The sequence below is a fragment of the Cyrtonyx montezumae genome, unplaced genomic scaffold, assembly GCF_038088225.1.
Source record: "Cyrtonyx montezumae isolate F1298 unplaced genomic scaffold, pur_monq_1.0 scaffold_25, whole genome shotgun sequence".
NCBI lineage: Eukaryota > Metazoa > Chordata > Aves > Galliformes > Odontophoridae > Cyrtonyx > Cyrtonyx montezumae.
In genome coordinates this window covers 11,738,819-11,756,385 of record NW_027071992.1, presented here as the reverse complement: position 1 = coordinate 11,756,385, position 17,567 = coordinate 11,738,819, and the positions used below count along the sequence as shown (strand labels likewise).

Genomic DNA, 17,567 nt, shown 5'->3' with positions numbered 1-17,567 from the left:
TGTTACAGGTTGGAGCAATCTTCCTTTCTCAAGGAAAAAGATTTAATTCTGAAAATTAAATATGTATACTGATGTAATACTTTGATGCTTTTAAGCCATACTTAAATATCATATTCTGGGAAATAGTGAAATTCATGCAGATTTGCAGGCCTAGTGAATCCAGTCTGGTAGATCACTGAGGAACTGTATTTGGATTTAATTAGTTTTATCATACAGGAAAAACTTAAGACCTGTATGCAAATAGAGACTTTCTGTATGGACTTCTGAACTTTTAATTATGAGTGCTTTTCTTATTAGTCTTTAAACCCATTGTCAAGCTAACTCTTCATAAGTCAGTAATAGAGGGTTGTTTGAACATTGTAGTTTACTAACAGGGCAGATTTGATCTTCAAAGCAGAAAACAGCTGCCTCTAGTTCTGCTCCCTTGAAAATAACCATCCAGCAATCTCAGCTCTGAGATTTGTGATTCAAATTGGAGATGTCTAGTTGTGAAAAATTTGCCTGGAGTAAGGGTGGAGGGGGAGGAAAGGGTGAAGTGTTGGCTATGCAAAAACACTTCATGGTTTATACTTACTAAATAAAGGGTCCAAATGCTCACGGTACTCTCTCAGGGGCAGTTCTGCCTCTTGAACCTTTATTCTATCTCCCTTGCTCCAGCTTTAGGCACAGACATTTGTACTGGCATAATTAATCTAGGAAAGCTAAAAAGGAGACTGTAATCTGTCTGTTAATTTCCTGCCGTGGTTTGTAGTAGGGACACACAAGCTGGCTGGCACAGGGCAAGAGGGCAGCAGCCAGGGAAAATTTTCAGAGAACACTTGTTCTTTGTCAGAGCCTGCATGTAGCAGCCTGAACTGTTTGTGAAGAATGTGTAAGGCGGTGTACTACAACCAGAAGTGAAAATACTGAGATCCTTACGTCAGCACAAATGCTAGGAGAGCAAGAACACTGGCCTTTGTCTGTCTTGACACGGTCTATCCATGCTGAAGGTACAGAGTTTATGTCAACTTCGTCTCCCTGAAAAAATATGTTGTCTTTGGGGTTCTGTAAGGAAGTCTGAAATAAGTGGAAAAGTAAGTTTACCACGCTTTCAGCTTTTGTAAATTTATGCCTATAGTTAAGAAGTGAACGTGAGGGCAAAATGAGGGAACCTAGCAATATTTTGATTTCAGTAATCAATATCCAAAGATATACAGCTGTATCTGAAGCTTAGAGGCAAAATATCTTGCAACCACAGACTGCTGAGGTAGTGGCTCATATCCCCTGTGGACTTGATAGTATCTCCTGCAGAATCTCAGGCTATGTTCAACAGGTGAGGAGCTGAAAACAGAATCCTAAAGTATTTTTCTTTTGCAGCAAGAATGCTGTACCTTCTAGTCCTGTTTGTGGTAGTTCCTTCACTAACAATGGCTGTGTGCCTCTGGAAGATGAAGTGGTAAGTTACAATGCATTTTCGTCTTGCAGCCAGAGAATGCAAGTAGCATAATTCACAAACCACAGCTGCTCCTTGTTGCTTCCAAACTGTTTCAAAGCCTCGATCATTTTTTCCTTTGACTGTCCAGCTGTGTGGATGTTGTTAAGTATTTGGCTTGCAGCATTTCTGAGGCACTCGTCATTTCCAGTTGTTTCTCTACACGACTGTGTGTTGCTTTGGCTGCCAGAATATGCCTTGATGAGAGAACAAAAAACCCCACTTGTGTTGCTTTCTTATTTCCAGGGTGAAGGACTGCTGCTGTCCTGTAATACCTAGTCCTAACAAGAGCAAAGTGCTGTCATTCCAAGAGTTTAAAGTAAGATCACCGAAAATCTGCTATTTTTTTTCCCCCTTCTCGATTAGTAAATATTTTCCAGTGTTAGCTACATTTAAAATGAGTGACACTCGAGTGCAGAAATGAATGCAAATTAATATCCTTATTTAATGGAAAACTTAGTGATAGCTAGATACTGCAAAAAGTGGAAGCAAAATTATGCACCAGATGGAGTTTTTTGACAGAGTGCTTCTTCCAGCATCACTTCAAAACACAGTTCTGTCTGAGCACACAAAACATGGTTGTGTGCTTTGATGCTGCCTACAAATTGTATCCCCCCATCCCTTGGCTGCATGTGTCCCATATGCTGTCATGTGAAGGAGAAGAGCGTGCTCTACTTATTAATTCCTGGAGGGATGCATGGGGCTCTGCCAGGTCTGATGGTGAGGAAAGGATTGGTAAAAGGCTCTAAGCTTCCCCGTAGGTCCTATGAACCAGGAGATGCTGCCTTTGTGCCAAAGGGGGTGCATCAGAAGAGGTGTGGTCAGCAGAAAGAGGGAGAGGGTATTTTTCGTTCATTTCTGTTCCTTTGATCCGAACTCAATAAGTAAGTCAATTTTACCAGTGTTTATTGCTCTCTTCTCTTTACTCTCGACTTCTTTCACTGAGCACTTTGTTTTTTTATTTGTTTGATGCTTCTCCTGTAGATGGGTTCTGAGAAAGTGCTAAAGCTTAGTGACTGCGTTCCTGACACCCTGGCTCTGGATAATAGGGCTGAGACCAAAACATTACATCAGCAGAGCCTGATGTCTTCAACGCCAACGGAAGATAAGATGGATGATGAGACTCTTTCCTCGGTTTATCGTAACGAAAATGAAGAGAAAAGCTTTACACCCACACCTACACCTCAGACTCAAACGTGGTTTGAAAATTTTGCTTATTCTTCTCATCTTGCAGTTGAAACCAATCCCTGTAAAGCAGTGGAGACATCAGAAATCAGCAGAGGAGAGCCCTCGGCAGCGCTGTACCAGCCGCAGTACTACCTCAACATTTTGAACGGAGCTTCTGCCTCATCACCTGGGGAAGCAGCTGGCAGGAAGAACAGCCTGAGATACATTTCGCAGTCAGACGTGCACTGCATTGGGAGGAGGCTTTGAAGTGCCCTCTTGCCGTGCATCTATTGGTTGTGTTAGAAAATATTCAGGCTATCAGCTAGGTCTTCAGATCCTACCGTTTGCATGCTAAAAAATCAGTCTTCCTCCAGCTAAGTGATGAAAGAAGGGCATACCGGCTGTGATTTCCAAACTCACAAAGACGTCCCTCTCAATATTTGCAGGTTTTGGCTTGCAGCATTTGCAGAAGCATCACATGAGCAGCAAGGCTTTGTGGTAACACTATGAATTTGAACAGCACGCTGAGGTGAACTTGGCCACCTTCAATTCTCAGAAATTGCACGTTTGTAAGGAAGCACAACAGATCGCATCCAGAAGTCCTTCATTTCAAAAAAGGCCTGTTTAAAGAGAACTTGAAAGGTAGGCTAAGTAGGCTAAAAATCAAGAGCTGGGTATGCAAGGAATTCCCACGGACCACATTTCAGCACACTGTACGTTTCGGCACGGTGCAGGTTCTCCACGGCAGAGGGGATGGCTGCAACAAGGCCTTGTTCCCTGCTTCTGAGCTGCTGTTGCTGGGGCTGGGCTGCAGCAGCTGAGCAGGAAGCGCAGGGATGGTGCGGGTGGAGGTCCCACAGCTGGTGCTGCATTCCTGGTGGTGGGTGGGTGAGATGCTGGGGCCTGTCAGGAGCCCCCATCTCAGCTCCACTGATGCTTTGGTCTTCCCTGGACTGAAGGCAGACTATTGTAAGGAGAATAAAGCGTTGGTGTAGGTGGAAGGGTACAGTCAGGGCACTAGGAAAATATTTCTCATAACATGGGGATACAGACGCATGTAAATGCCTCTTTTTTTTTTTTTAAGGACATCTGTCTTGCATTAATAATGGTTGAACAAGTTAAAAACTGAAAGTTTTATTTCTTGTTTCATTTCTTGTTTGTAATTCAGCTTTCACGTCTTGTTGAAGTGCTAACACACTTGAAGTGTACAGGCATCACATAATGGAAAGTGACTAATTCTCAGTATCAGTTTTAAAATAAAAATAGTGTACAAAATACTAAGGAGTCCCTCCTGCTTTTATAGGACATCTCACCAAGCATTAATGTAAAATATACTTTTGTCAAAAAGATGTTTATTTGGGAAGCTTCAGCTCATTCTAGTTAATAGTAACATACGAATATAAATTAAGCTCTACTCCATTTCTAGTACTGAGAGATACATAGAGACCAGAACAACTATAAGAAGTTTAAGTACATTTTATTAACAATGCATCCCTTTGATAAGATTATGCTTCAGGAGGCTTTTAATGCCCATAGACATGAACTGTACACACTATACAAAAAAAAAACCAACACAAAAATCAATGTGGGCAACACCATTTTGGGACAAGCCTCTGTTTAAATTATACACAGCTCGATGCAATATTCTTACGGAAAATATATAAATACTTTTTCTTTCTATGTTACAGGTATACAATATAAATCAGATTTCAATGTCTGTTCAGTGACCTACAAACACTAGAACCTCCAAATATGTAGCAGCGTATTACTAAATAAGGACAACGTGGGGCAGGGAGAATTGAGTCTTGAGATTTTCCTTGATCCCATCCCTCCTCAGATTGATTAATTTACATCATCTCCTCTAATGCAGTTTTAGGGATGCTGACAGCCCAGTACTGGAATGCTGTTTTAATTAAGCCTATAAGATGTCTACCTTCACTCCCTAAGATGTTGCATCTTGGGATGAGACAACCTAACTCAGTGGCAAAACAGCATGTCACACTTCCTGGCATAAATTGCATTTCTCAGATTAAACTGTGTTTTACAGAGCCATTCAAGCAAAGCGTGTGATATCTGCTTGCTGTGGCATTGCTATCCACCTATGTCACAAGAACAGTCCAAAGAAAATCCCCATTCTTTACTAAACATACAAATCCAATGAAAATAACTGTCCAGGGAACCTGAACCAAGTTAAGCCAAACAAAAACAAGAAGAAATGAAGCAGGGAGAGCAGAGCGTGGACCAAGACAGAGACTGCTTCCAGCACGTTCCCAAAGGACTGCACAGTTCTCACCTTGTGCACCCCTGTAATAATAAGCACACGATAAAGCATAACAGAGAGAAGTTTCAGGACCTGCCTTCAGCTGGCTCCACAGTCAGCCCCCGTAACAGCACTTCTGCACAGCAGGAATTCCAAAGAACGGTGGGAATTTCTTCACTGCAATTCCTCAGTTCAGCTCACACCCACAAGGTAACATAACCTTCCTGAAGCCCAACAATTCTGGCACTGAGACAAGAACACAGACTGGAAGCAACAACTACTCTGATTTCTCACTGGGATTCAATTAGCTATTACTTTAGAAACGTTTCTCACACAGCTCTCTTCGGGCACTGTGAAGCAGTGAGTGCTGTACTTCAGCTCCTCAGTGCAAACTACAACTCTCATTCAAGACACCACCACATGTATTTCAAAATCACAAGAAAACAACCAATACTCTCTCACTATTGCCTTTTACAATGTCTCTAAGGGCAGCTCAGCTCACAGTGCCAACCCCTGCACCCAGAACTACTGGCTGTTTCTTGTGGGGAAAAATATATATATGTATATGACTCACTTGGGGTAAAAACATCAGGTCAAAGAGTTGCCAGGTAAGGAAAAGTGATCGTCACCACTACAACGCTAAGGGTTCAGAGCCTGACTATCTGCAGCTCCAAGTGACAGCCACGACAGCTGGAAGCATTCAGCACCCCTGAATTTCAGGCAACCAAAGCGTTCTCCTCCTCCCCATTCAGTGCAGAGAAGCAGGAAGTAACTCAGAGCCCTGGCGTTACATCTCTGCCCCTTGAAAAGGGCTCTCCCTTTCCACTGACTGCCAGCGATGGCCAAGAAGAGATGAGTCAGATAATTCAGCAGGCCACATTCCCCAGGTTCCACAGCCAGGCGCTCCCTCCCATGCAGGCCATCACCTCAGGCCTGTTCAGAGCATATCCTGTGAGAGCACACTGAAGTGCTCAGCAGTTTCCTTTGCCACAGCAAACTGAATCTGTATACAGTCAGTGAGCACTGACTGCTGTATCATTTGCTCAGCTGTATGACAACCATGAGCGGGTCTGTCAGCTTCCCTTCCTACCCCTTCTAGGAAAAACAGAAGGATTCCTTATCATGTTTCATAGATGCACTTTCTTTTGCTTTTTTATTTTTTCCTAAATTTACCACAGTTTCCTATTGAAGTTTTGTCATGATACAAATAAAGCCCCAAAATGAGAACTTTAAAAGGGATATTTAAGGAAAAAAAAATAAAGAATTGATAGAATTATAAATTCACAGTTTATAACTAGGTATCAATATCCCTTCATTTGCCAATTAAAATGAAACACTAGTATGAGCTTAATGTAAATTAATTCTAGAAATGCATGTTATGTACAGACTTTACAACCCTTGCGCTTACTCATTGAAATCTACTGACACACACACTTTTAGAAAAAAATCATTTTAACTGAATTTGCAGCAATAATACAGACATCAAGTTTCTGTAGTCATGGATCCCCACACAAGCAAGTATTTTAGGAAATTTAAGATTCAAAAAGTACATTGACATTGCTTTTGCTTACCTTTGTTTTAATAATCAGAGGCCCTCCTATTGCGCTTCCTAGTTTAAGTGCTATATATTAAGCTGGTAACAAATGAACACGTGTGTTTTATTTAAATGCAGGTGATAGAACTTATTTATTTTGCTTTATCTGCCAAAAAAACAAAACAAAACATGGAGTTGTTTGATGCAACCCCATCTAGTTACTACAACAAATCTCTTGTACTCTAGCCTAACTGAGGTAGTGTTTGGAACTACTGTGTAAGATACGCCAGCCCCATTTTTGGGAACGTTACATTACTTCCTTTGGAGTTTACACCGCTATTTGGTCTACTGTGGTTGGCATTTTGGTTTTACAGAAGCATTTACTTCTTACAACCAGAGAAGTCCATCACTGGTGTGGTATGTTTTCAGAACATTTTGAAACATTTCTCGACACTGATACATCATTTCTGTCACTGACTACAAAAGATTTGAAGATCTGCTCCTTCTTTCAGTGGGAACTCAGAGAAGAATCTCAGGAACTAGACTTGGCTATGAGCAGCAACTTACAGATCTGCTTTATGAGAACCTGATGGTATGCAGTGCACATAAGAACGCAGTGAAGTGATAAATGCAAAGCAGTGCTTACGCGGAAAGAGGAAGTTTTCAAGGAAAGCAAGTAAATTATAAAATGTCACTAGGATTCGTGTTTTACTGCTCACAAGACAACTTACTGAAATCCCCAGTAGCATAGCTAGTAAGAATATGATTACGAGTATCACTTATCTTATAAATTTCACTTATCTTCACTTAAGTATTAATCTGACAATTATAAAAATGGTAAAAGTGAATGGATAAAAATACGTTCTACTTAGTACAGTCCAGCTGAATTATTCACCTATATCAAAATCAAAGGGTAACCCCTTCTATTACAGTCATTCTAACAAAGGTGGCCATGCTACCATGTATATACACACATTTGCATATATTTATATTACCCTTGTATGAAGGCTTCTGAATTTTTAGGTGCATTATAAAAGTGATGCGTCTCCTATATTTTACTTCTCCATTAGGCTTGCATTAATTACTTCAGAAACTTCACCAGTTTGGTAGAGGCATGTGTTTTCCTCATTAACAGTCACTGTATCGTGTAACTTTCGCAACAAGTCTCAAATACCAATGGAAAATTTTAAGTTCTGTTGCTTCAAGATGTGGTACTTAAGGCTTTTCACTACAATTATAAGCACTATCTGATGCTTGATCAGTCATCCACTGAAAACTCAACCAAACCTTCTTCCATTTATAAAAGGCTGTTTTCATGGAACTTGGAAAAATGCTCATACACCTTCTCACAAAAGCAGCAGTGATTAAATGTCTTCAAGTCTAGTTTATACAATATTCATTTATCTGATACAAATCATGCCTGTTAAAGGTTTTAGTTAAGAATAAGACCAACATTCACACTATATGAGCATGAGCATAGAAACTGCAAACGCATGCATATCATTCAGGGAAAACAATTTGACTTCAGCATTTTAACTTTAAATGATTTGCTATTTTTAAATCAAACTGTAGTGAAAATCCTTAACTGGTTCAGATAAGATACATGTATGTAGATGTAATGAAAATGGAGAGACTGCTAATAAAACGACTTACAACTACAGTAACATCAAAATAACTTAAAGGAACCTCAGATTCAGAGGCTTTTCTTTCTGCAAAGTTACAAACTCCCCAAGTAGTGTTATAAACAGTACAAAAATCAACAGAAAAGCTCTAACATTTATCCCCTGCTGTCCACGATCACAGCACAGCTCCCCATTGCTGGCAACGGAATGCACCCTCATCCAACTTCTGGGGTTTTATAATAGGAAAAAAAAAAAAAAAAAGCAAGGCATAATTCTGCTCCTCCAGAACAGAATTAGAAGTCAATCATAGGTGTCTCTGCGTGTTGTTCATTTTTTTTTTTTTAATTTAAGGTAAAAAATGAAATGAAAACTTGTGGAGGTGTTCAGTGCTCGGCTCTTGCATATACTGATAATTACTATTATTAGAACTACATAATGTTTAATAAATCCCCAAGGGACTCCATGGACTAGGGCAGTAATTGGTTGAGGAAGAAAGTTTTTCAGTTCACTCTTCAGGTACCAGTAGCTTCCGGAATAGACTAAAAGATGATGCTCCAAACTTTATTATCCAGTCAATTGGAGGATGTCTGAGAATTCCAGGAAGACTGTATGTAATGAACTGCATGAGAGAGAGGTCAGGATTCAGCTGACATATCAGTTACTGGCTGCTTTGTTGCTGCTGCTAAAATAGCCTCTGCCTCTTCATGCATCTGAAAGAAAAAGTCAGGTGAAGTATTTATGCCACTGGAGATTTTACAAGACACAGCAAAATCGCTGTTTTTAATAAACACGCCTGGATTTGTTCTTCAGTGTAATGAAACCTGCACCCAGCTGGCATGCTTTGGTTCCTCCCAAACTCTCCACTCACCTGTAAGAACTGCACATCCTGAAACAGCTCCTGAATGAACCTTCTGGATGGGAGTCGAAACGTGCAATGTGCTAACAAGTAGGACACCTCAGAGTACAGGCATATGTCGTCAAATGCTTGAGGATACTTCTCCTTAATTCTGACCAACAACAAAAAAAAACACACAGATTTTTACAAGCATCAAGAGAACGTTTCCGTTATATTCTTTAAAACTGTACAAATCTTGACTTTCATAATCAACCACCTGGAACTCTTCAACAATACACATTATAAATTCTGGATTTGATGAACAGAGAAAAATTAGATCAGGCAGTATTATTTCTTATAAAACTGGAAGAGACATTAACAAGATGAAATAGAGTATTCTAAGCTTTCAGAATATATATTTGAGATCACCTAGTCTTCGCAAGATACTGAAAAAACTTCAAAGAGGCATCCATACTAACAGCAGTACTAAAAAGTAAACAAGAAGAGAAAGACAGTGTATATTTTATAAATAAGATGAGCATTACTGAATTTTCTTTTAGCAGCTCTATGTCAGCTTTCAACATCGCTAATCCAGGAGCCTAGTTTCTATTACAGTGTTTACTCCCTATACTTATATTCTATACTTTTACCACAACTTTCTAGTATGAATTAATGCCAGTAGTGGTACTCTAAAAAAGCAGATTTGTGTTTCTCAAGCAGTTACTTTGCCATTCTGTCTACTTATCTCAGAAAGCAAAAAAGTGAACAAAGCAATTATTATCTAAAGATGCAAGACAAACTGAGCATACAATGAAATATCATACTCACTGTACTCAGCACAGGTGAGGCTGTGCCTCAAGCACTGTATTCAGTTCTGGACCCATCACAACAAGAGGGACATTGAGGCACTGGAGCATGTCCAGAGAAGGGCAGCAAAGCTGGTGAGAGGTCTGAAGCACAGGCCTTATGAGGAGAGCCTGTTATAGTCTGAAGGAGGCTCAGGGGAGGTTGTAGCAAGATGGGAAATGGCCTGCTGTCCCAGGTAATTACTGGCAGGATGGGATACATCAGGACAGGCTCAGCTTGGATACTAGAAAAATTTATTCTTTGAGGAGTGGTAATACACTGGAAGCAACTGCCCAGGGAAGTGGTGGAGTAACCATTCAAGAAACATGTACATATGGCATTTAAGGGACATAGTTCAATGGGAAGAGCAGTGATGGGTTGACAGCTGGACTATGACTGGATGATCTTAGAGGTCTTTTCCAACCATAACAATTCTGTAACTCTCTACTGCTAAATTCATGATTTGAAAAAGAATGGGGAAGAGAAAGACAAAAACAGAGCAAATAATACAAGCAAACAATTTGCCTTCTAATGTTTTACACTATGTTCAGGCATCTCTAGTAACCCACAATAATACCTGCTTGACTATCTTGAGAAGGAAGAAATAAGGTCAAACTCTACCTCAAAAAACTTTGAAAATACAAACAACTAAATGTTGATAAAACATCCAAAGCATATTTAACTTACGTCAGGAGTCCAGTTTCATGGCCCTTAGTTCCCACTGAACTACTCAAATTGATTACTAAACGTAACACTTCCTTCCGGAGAAGTATTCTGCACACTGGCGTATCATCTGGGATTGATTTTACTCCTGAGAAAACAAATTAACCAATTAGGAAATCAGCACTTTCAATGTGCTTATTTTACATCACATAAACCTGTTCTGGAGTTCTGTATACACACACCTGCATACACAAACGGAGTGTATATATATTTCTATATACATTCTGAATTATCTTGAATTCTCATTAGAACGTTAATATATTATTTTCAGGAAACTTTTTTTTTTTCAGATAAACTAGCATTTCACAAAATTTGGAGGGACATCTGGAAAAACTGAAGACTAAACACAGATTCAAGAGCTGTACCTACTACTAAAGCATGTGCAGTATCTCACCCAGCAACAAGTTAACATTAATTCAAATAGAAATGAATTGAAAACTGCAAGGTATCTAGAAATATATATTTTTAAATAACTTTTTTTTCTACAGTGTTATGTTAAAAACAAAAACAAAAGAACAACCTGATTCCAATGTAAGATAAAGAGAAGTTTAACTGAAAAATTCCATACAACCAAAGCAGAACTTCTGAGTGCATTTTCCCATCTGACATCATAATGGACAACGTGGCTACCTCATTGGTTAGGGCATCCAAAAGAGGTTTATTTTAAATAACAGACACCACTCCAGTAAGAAAAAAAGAAATTCCATAATACCTGGAAGTACTGTAAGAGCTATAGCTTCTAATAGTGTTAAGCTTCCAAACTCACCTAGTACGAGCTCTGTACTCTTGGTGCTGCTGGCTGAACCATGGGATACTGCATCACTACAGCCTGAAATTCCAGAAAACTTGGAGGAATGCACATCTAAGTGATTGTGTATGGTCTGCCCACACCAGTCAGTATACGGAATGTCTGAGAAATCTGACAGAAACAAGATATTGCATCTTTCTTATTCACACTTCTCCTCACCTGATTCTTTTCAACAGTGTAAAATAATGCACTGTGTTGATGCATTATGGTAACTGCCAGCATTTAAACAAGCTGAAAAGTGAGTGCTGAATTTTGGACAAATTATATAAAAAACGTTTTCAGAAGTGCCTAAAAACATGCAAAAAACTTGCCAGACTAAGGCCCTTAGAAATTGAGAAGAACATCCAGAGAAATACCACTAATTGCATACAAAGTTTATTAATGAGAATTAACTTCATGGTCAGTATCAGTAAGAAAAAAACCTAAAGATCACTTTAAGATGAACAAAATTCAGCATTATTATTCAGTTTTATCAGAATTCCCCATGAAGAACTCTAACCTGTACGATTATACGAAGAGTTCACTTTGTTATTAGGCTGATAACCCAGTATTTGAATGCAGACACAATAAAGGCAGTTCTCATCTGTGTGCTCCTGTAATCCAGTATCCTCTGTATTTTCTAAAAACTGGGAGGCATCTGAACGACTGGTATTCATTATTTCTGTGAGACTGATCTGCTGTCGGAGCATCTGAAAAGGACTTTTGACAGTGTCACTTGTTCCTGACGGAAGACCTGCAGATAAGCAGATAACAGAAAAAGCAAAACAAGACTAAAAGTTAATACAATGCCATTTTAATTAAGCTTCCTATTCTAAAGCTAGAGGAAGATCTATGAAGAGATAGTAATTGTTTTTAGTTTTCATTTTATTATTTTAATCTCAACCTTTAAAATCTTTTAGAATTGCAGAAATATCAAGTTTTAGCCACAGCTTATGAAACATAACAATGTAGAAGACTGAATTAAATCTCTAGATGTGTGACGTATGGAAGCATGCGTTTAATTCCAAAAGTACAACAATAGCGTAACTAATCCCTTACCAACCGTGTAACACCAACGTTATGAATTTTCATAGTATCAGATGAGATTAATACAATATAGCCAAAGTAGAAGTTGCATATTCACAAATGAAAATGGAAACTATTTTAAGAACTGTAACTAATTGTTCATAACATAAAGAAATTAAATTTAGTGCAGGAAAAGGACAAAGGCTTGAGAGCTCTTCCTTGGATAGAAAATATCAGCAAGTGTCAACTTAGCAAGCTACAGTAACTTCTCATCAGGAAGATCAGCTTTATAGCTTACACTACCATCACGAAAGAGAAAGGAGTAAAGCGGGATGTGTTTATTTGAATCCTCAAGTGCTTGTAGAAATTACTGAATTCCAGTTATTGAGAAGCAAGACAACAGTTATACTACACTACTCTGGGACCAGTATCAATGTTTTTAGTTGTCCTACTGAAAAAACACACACTAATGCCCTACAGATTTCTTCAAAGTGCTTTCCAGAACAAGTCAGGTATTTGAAAAGCACTGGCAGTTCTGGTGTACCATGTTCCATCATCTCCAATGATCAAATGTTACCACAGAAAGATAAAATTCACTTCTGAAATAAACACCTAACCCCTTTATTAGTTCCTACAAAAGCTTATGTTGAGTAGAGTTTCCATGTAGCATTTTCTGTGTATATGTTTTAGCTTAAATTGTTTTCATTTTAAATGCACTATCACTACCTGTCTTCAGCTAGCATTATCTCATATTACAATGAAAACTCCTTACTTTTTTCAATGTGGATGGAACTTATAGTGAAATTATACTGGCTTTCCATGTTCTAGATCAAAAAATGGAATTAATGATCTACTGTCTTAAAATCCAGAGCATAACTGTCAAGGTCCAACAGCTAAACAGGACCTTTTCTGTAAACAGACAAATTAACAATGATTAACCCCATATAACATACGTACAAATAAAAACAGCAAGTTACAAAAGAGGAACAAAATACCTCCTGCATCAGGTGCAAAAACTCTTGCTCCACGGTCATCAAATGGAGGTGCAGTTTTCTTCTGGAAATATGGAGTCTCTTTTACCTGGAATATTTAAGTGACAATCAAATTAGCACCGGTGATAATTATAACCAAAGAACAGATATAGTGAAGACAACTACAACAAAAAGATCCAGTAACAGTCCTAAAGAAAAGCCAACGGAAACAAGAAAACAGATTTGTGAATAAACACTGATTAAGTAAGGCTAAAACTAAAAGGAAAAACAGTGGAGAAAATGAAGTAACACACATATACCATAAAGATCATGAAGGAAAGAAAAACAAAGAAATCACACAAAGGAGAAAAGAAAGGTAATATGGGAGATTTTGCCTTTGCTTTAGTCATTTTTGAGAAAGGAAACGAGATTTTTAAGGCAAAGACTAAGTAAACAAAAGGTAAGAAAGCCACTGATTTATTGTGTTTGACATATATCACATCCTCTTGAATACTGGCATAACAGATTATCGAACTATGTGAGTTACCAGGGTGTTACACCGCAATTTACACTGTATTTTAACTAACTGGAAAGAAGAAGGCAATTGATGAGACACTGAGACAATAACAGAACCACAGGGACTGGAGGGGACCTCTACAGATCCGAGTCCAACCTCCAACTAAAGCAGCTTCCCTACAGCAGGCTGCACGCAGATATTGATGCCAGTCTTGAAAACCTCCATAATACATTCCTTGACTGTGCAACATCCTGTTTTCCTTCTTTTTGTAGATCTACTCTGTTCTGATGCAAATGCAACAATTCACTACCTTTCCTTAAAAGAAAAAAATAAATGCAAACAAACCCATTTACAGTATCACAAACATACCTGAAATATTTCATTGATATCCACTGGGAGAGCAAGACCAATGTAATCATCAGAGCTTCCATATGTTGCATTAGAAACCATGGAGCGAACAGAGGAAGAACGCTGAAGTGTGTTTTGGTTAATAGGACTTAACAAGTCTTCCTTATCTAATGAAGCATAACTTAAAGCTTTCATGAACCTGAAACAATAAAATAAGTCGCAGTCTTAGAAAATCTGCCATTCTTGCATGTTACAAATAAGAAGGGCTGTGGTCACAAAGACTATCCTCATCTTTCCTTTGCAGAACCCAGAGCTTGTCTCTCCTGAAATCACAGATTTCTTTTTGTTCTGCCTCCTGTCACATTGCATAGCTTTGAAAATCCTAGGGAAAAATCTGTGATCTTTTTGGAAGCCCTGGGATGTGGACTTGAAAAATAGTTGGATCAAGCTTCTGCTCAATTGACTGCCAACCCTACAAAAGCACAAGTTTTCTTCAACTTAAGTCCAAAAATTCACAACCTAGACACAAATCAGTGCAGATTTTGGCTTCTGAATGCTATTAATCTCAGATTTGAGTGTACTTGTCTGTTCATAAAATGCACAGATGCAATGAATATTCACAAATTCAAACCTCAGGCAGGCACATTACTGCAAATGCAAAGTGTGGACCTGCTAGGTACCAGAGTCAGAAAGGAACGTGTTTTCTGTCTTCTAAGGACATCTTGGTGTGGAAGAAGAATTTGCTCAATTTAGAGTACAAAGAACAAATGTGAAGCTGCACACTGAGTAGTGCTGACAGTGACAAGCAACCTGAGGAACAAAGAAATAGGTTGGAAAAATAGGACTGGAGATTGGAGGCTGGAAAACGTGTCCTCAGTACCGAAGATGAAAAATCTCATGCAGCCAGCTCTTGTTTGAGTTCTCACTGAAGTTATAAACCTACTAATGTTTTCTGCAAATCAAGCAAAAGCAGATTTTCTACACAGTGGAGTAAGACTTCCTAGTCCAAGGTAAATGCATAAGTGCTCATCTACTATGACAAGACTGCTTCATGCTTTCATCACTGCTCTTCCTCAAAATGAAACTGAAGGGAAAAAAAACAATAAATCCACACCTAGAAAGTCATATTAGAACTTATGTTAAAAAAGCAGCAAAATGGAAAAGGTTAAGAAGATAAAAGTGCTAAAAAAATGCTAACTACTATGCAAAGTACATTTATTACTACACTGTTGCCATGGTTTTGGCTGGGGTAGAGTTGGGTGCTTTGGACATTTGATGAAAACATCAACATTTCAGTTGTTGTTGAGCAGAGCTAAGGACATTTCAGCTTCTCACACTGCCCTGCCAGGGAGGGGCTGGGGGATCATAGGGAGCTGGGAGGGGACCAAACCAGAACAGCTGAATAAACAGGCCAAACGGATGTTCCATACCATACAGTGTCATGCTGAGCAATAGAAGTTAAGTGAAACAGGGAAGAAGTGTGGGGGGGTGAATGTTTGGAGTGATGGTGTTGGTATTCATGACAACTGCTGCATGTGGGGAGCCCTGCTGTCCCAGCAGTGGCTGAACACCCACCTACTGATTGGGAGTGCTCAATAAATTCCTTACTGCTTTCCTTGCACTAGGGCTTCTGCTTTACCTGGTGAACTGTCTTTACCATAACACTAGAGTTCTTGTGCTTTTACCTGATTCTGTCCCCATTGCACTCAGGGACATTAAGCAAGCATCCATGAGATGCTGATTTGCCTGAAGGTGTAACACCATAACTATACAAAGGCCCAATTACAAAAATTGCATCTGCTCACCAGAATCCATGCCTTATTTAACACCCAGTACATGACTACACTAGATTGAAAGAGACTGCACATAGTAATCTAACAACTATCCATAAGAGCACTGCTTGATTCATAGAAGAGGAAAGCATGGAGTGAAATAAAGAATGAAAATGCGTGCAGAAAATGATTAAATATGGGAAAACAAATTTGGAGAAGCTGATTTTATCCCTGACTCAGACACAAATGCAGCATTATTGATGAACAAATCTATTTTTTTAATAAACAGATATGCAGGTTTTCCACAAAAGCCTCTAAATGCTTTTTAAGTTTTAAAATTGATTTGCACAGCAGCTGAATGATCCTATTGAAATCAATTTAAAATTCTGATTGGAACAATTCTACGTAATACTAACGAGGGCAGAAAGAAAGACTAAAAGGAAAACACTAACTATGCTTGAAGAGTTACCAAAGACAAACAGCATGTTCTGCATTATTTCCCTCTTTGTAAACAAAGGATAATATTTAGTATTTTTAGTCAATGGAAGGCTGGTATGAAAATATGCTGTAGCAAGGAATGGCAACAAGACTTGGGATAAATATAGTAAGAAACTTCAAACCTGATAATGTGTTCTGAACATCAGAAAAGTTCCTCAGGAGCAGTTTTTGTTAAATTACTGCAGATTACTACACATCAGGAGCTAGAGTGTAATGAACATCTTTTGAAACCGACTTTCTGTCTTAGAAAAAATTTCTGGTAATTATTACAGTATTTTTTCTTTTTTTTTTTTAAATGGGCAATTAGGCTGTTAGGGATTGGAAGACTGTAACGACTTTATACCGAAATCAAAATAAACCATTGTGTTTTGATCATATGAAGCTTATGCAATGGACAAGTGCATGAAAGACTACAGGGACACCACCACTCCCCTTGATATTAACCAATTCTGACAAATGCTAATTACAGTAGCAGTAGACTTGCATTAAGTCTCAAGCCATACTTCAAAACCCAGATTATTTAACAACTGCAGATTTAATTCCAAAATAAAGTGTTCCATAATTGGTTTCAATTTAAAAATACACAGAGAAGTATTAACTCTAACCATCTGCCTCTGCTTATCCTAGAAAATCATACCTGTAGGTAATGGTGGGAGAGCATGATAGAAGTTGAGATAAGCACCCTAACATTTTTGATTCGTCTTTAAGAAGATTGAGGTGAAAAACATACATTATTTTGCAAGGCTAAAGAAATAAGTTTGTCAACTTTTTGACAGAACTGAACAGCTATGATGAAAAAAGTCAACTGACTGCTCACTGGCCTTGGAAGACAAAACAGGATAGAAAATATGTTCCCATTTTACTACTTAAAGAGCAGTTAAGGGCAGTATTTAATTGGAAGCAGTAACATATATAGAAATTAAACAGACCAACCTCTCCCATCAATTATATCTGTAACCTAGACAATCCAGAACCTTTCACAATATGCCAGTGCAGTTTTTTTAACCTTTTTAGAGGAGAGAGCACTTCAATAATTTCAGTTCCATGTTAGGAATACTGTTAGTATTACATTACATGCTGAGTGCTGGGATGAAAGTCCACCACAGCAATGCTTACTTTGCATATCAAATGCATGAATGCAAGGAATGGTGCAGCTACAGCAACAATAGAGTCTGTTTCGCCACTGGAAC

General features: G+C 38.6%; 2 protein-coding genes across 3 annotated transcripts in view; one reads left to right on the top strand and one right to left on the bottom strand.

The window, feature by feature from the left end:
- Positions 1 to 2,941, top strand: part of OSMR (oncostatin M receptor) — a 29,566-nt gene extending 26,625 nt beyond the window's left edge. The window contains exons 17-19 of the mRNA XM_065739932.1: positions 1,357 to 1,435; positions 1,718 to 1,790; positions 2,456 to 2,941. Of these exons, the coding sequence (XP_065596004.1) occupies positions 1,357 to 1,435; positions 1,718 to 1,790; positions 2,456 to 2,905 (602 nt within the window). The 3' untranslated portion in view covers positions 2,906 to 2,941. The remainder of the gene's footprint in view (positions 1 to 1,356; positions 1,436 to 1,717; positions 1,791 to 2,455) is intronic.
- Positions 2,942 to 6,608: 3,667 nt separating this feature from the next.
- Positions 6,609 to 17,567, bottom strand: part of RICTOR (RPTOR independent companion of MTOR complex 2) — a 74,096-nt gene continuing 63,137 nt past the window's right edge. For both annotated transcript variants that reach the window (XM_065739919.1, XM_065739920.1), the window contains 7 exons: positions 14,129 to 14,306; positions 13,267 to 13,351; positions 11,766 to 11,999; positions 11,225 to 11,377; positions 10,423 to 10,546; positions 8,923 to 9,061; positions 6,609 to 8,764 (listed from right to left, as the gene is read on the bottom strand). In XM_065739919.1, the coding sequence (XP_065595991.1) occupies positions 8,690 to 8,764; positions 8,923 to 9,061; positions 10,423 to 10,546; positions 11,225 to 11,377; positions 11,766 to 11,999; positions 13,267 to 13,351; positions 14,129 to 14,306 (988 nt within the window). In that variant the 3' untranslated portion in view covers positions 6,609 to 8,689. The remainder of the gene's footprint in view (positions 8,765 to 8,922; positions 9,062 to 10,422; positions 10,547 to 11,224; positions 11,378 to 11,765; positions 12,000 to 13,266; positions 13,352 to 14,128; positions 14,307 to 17,567) is intronic.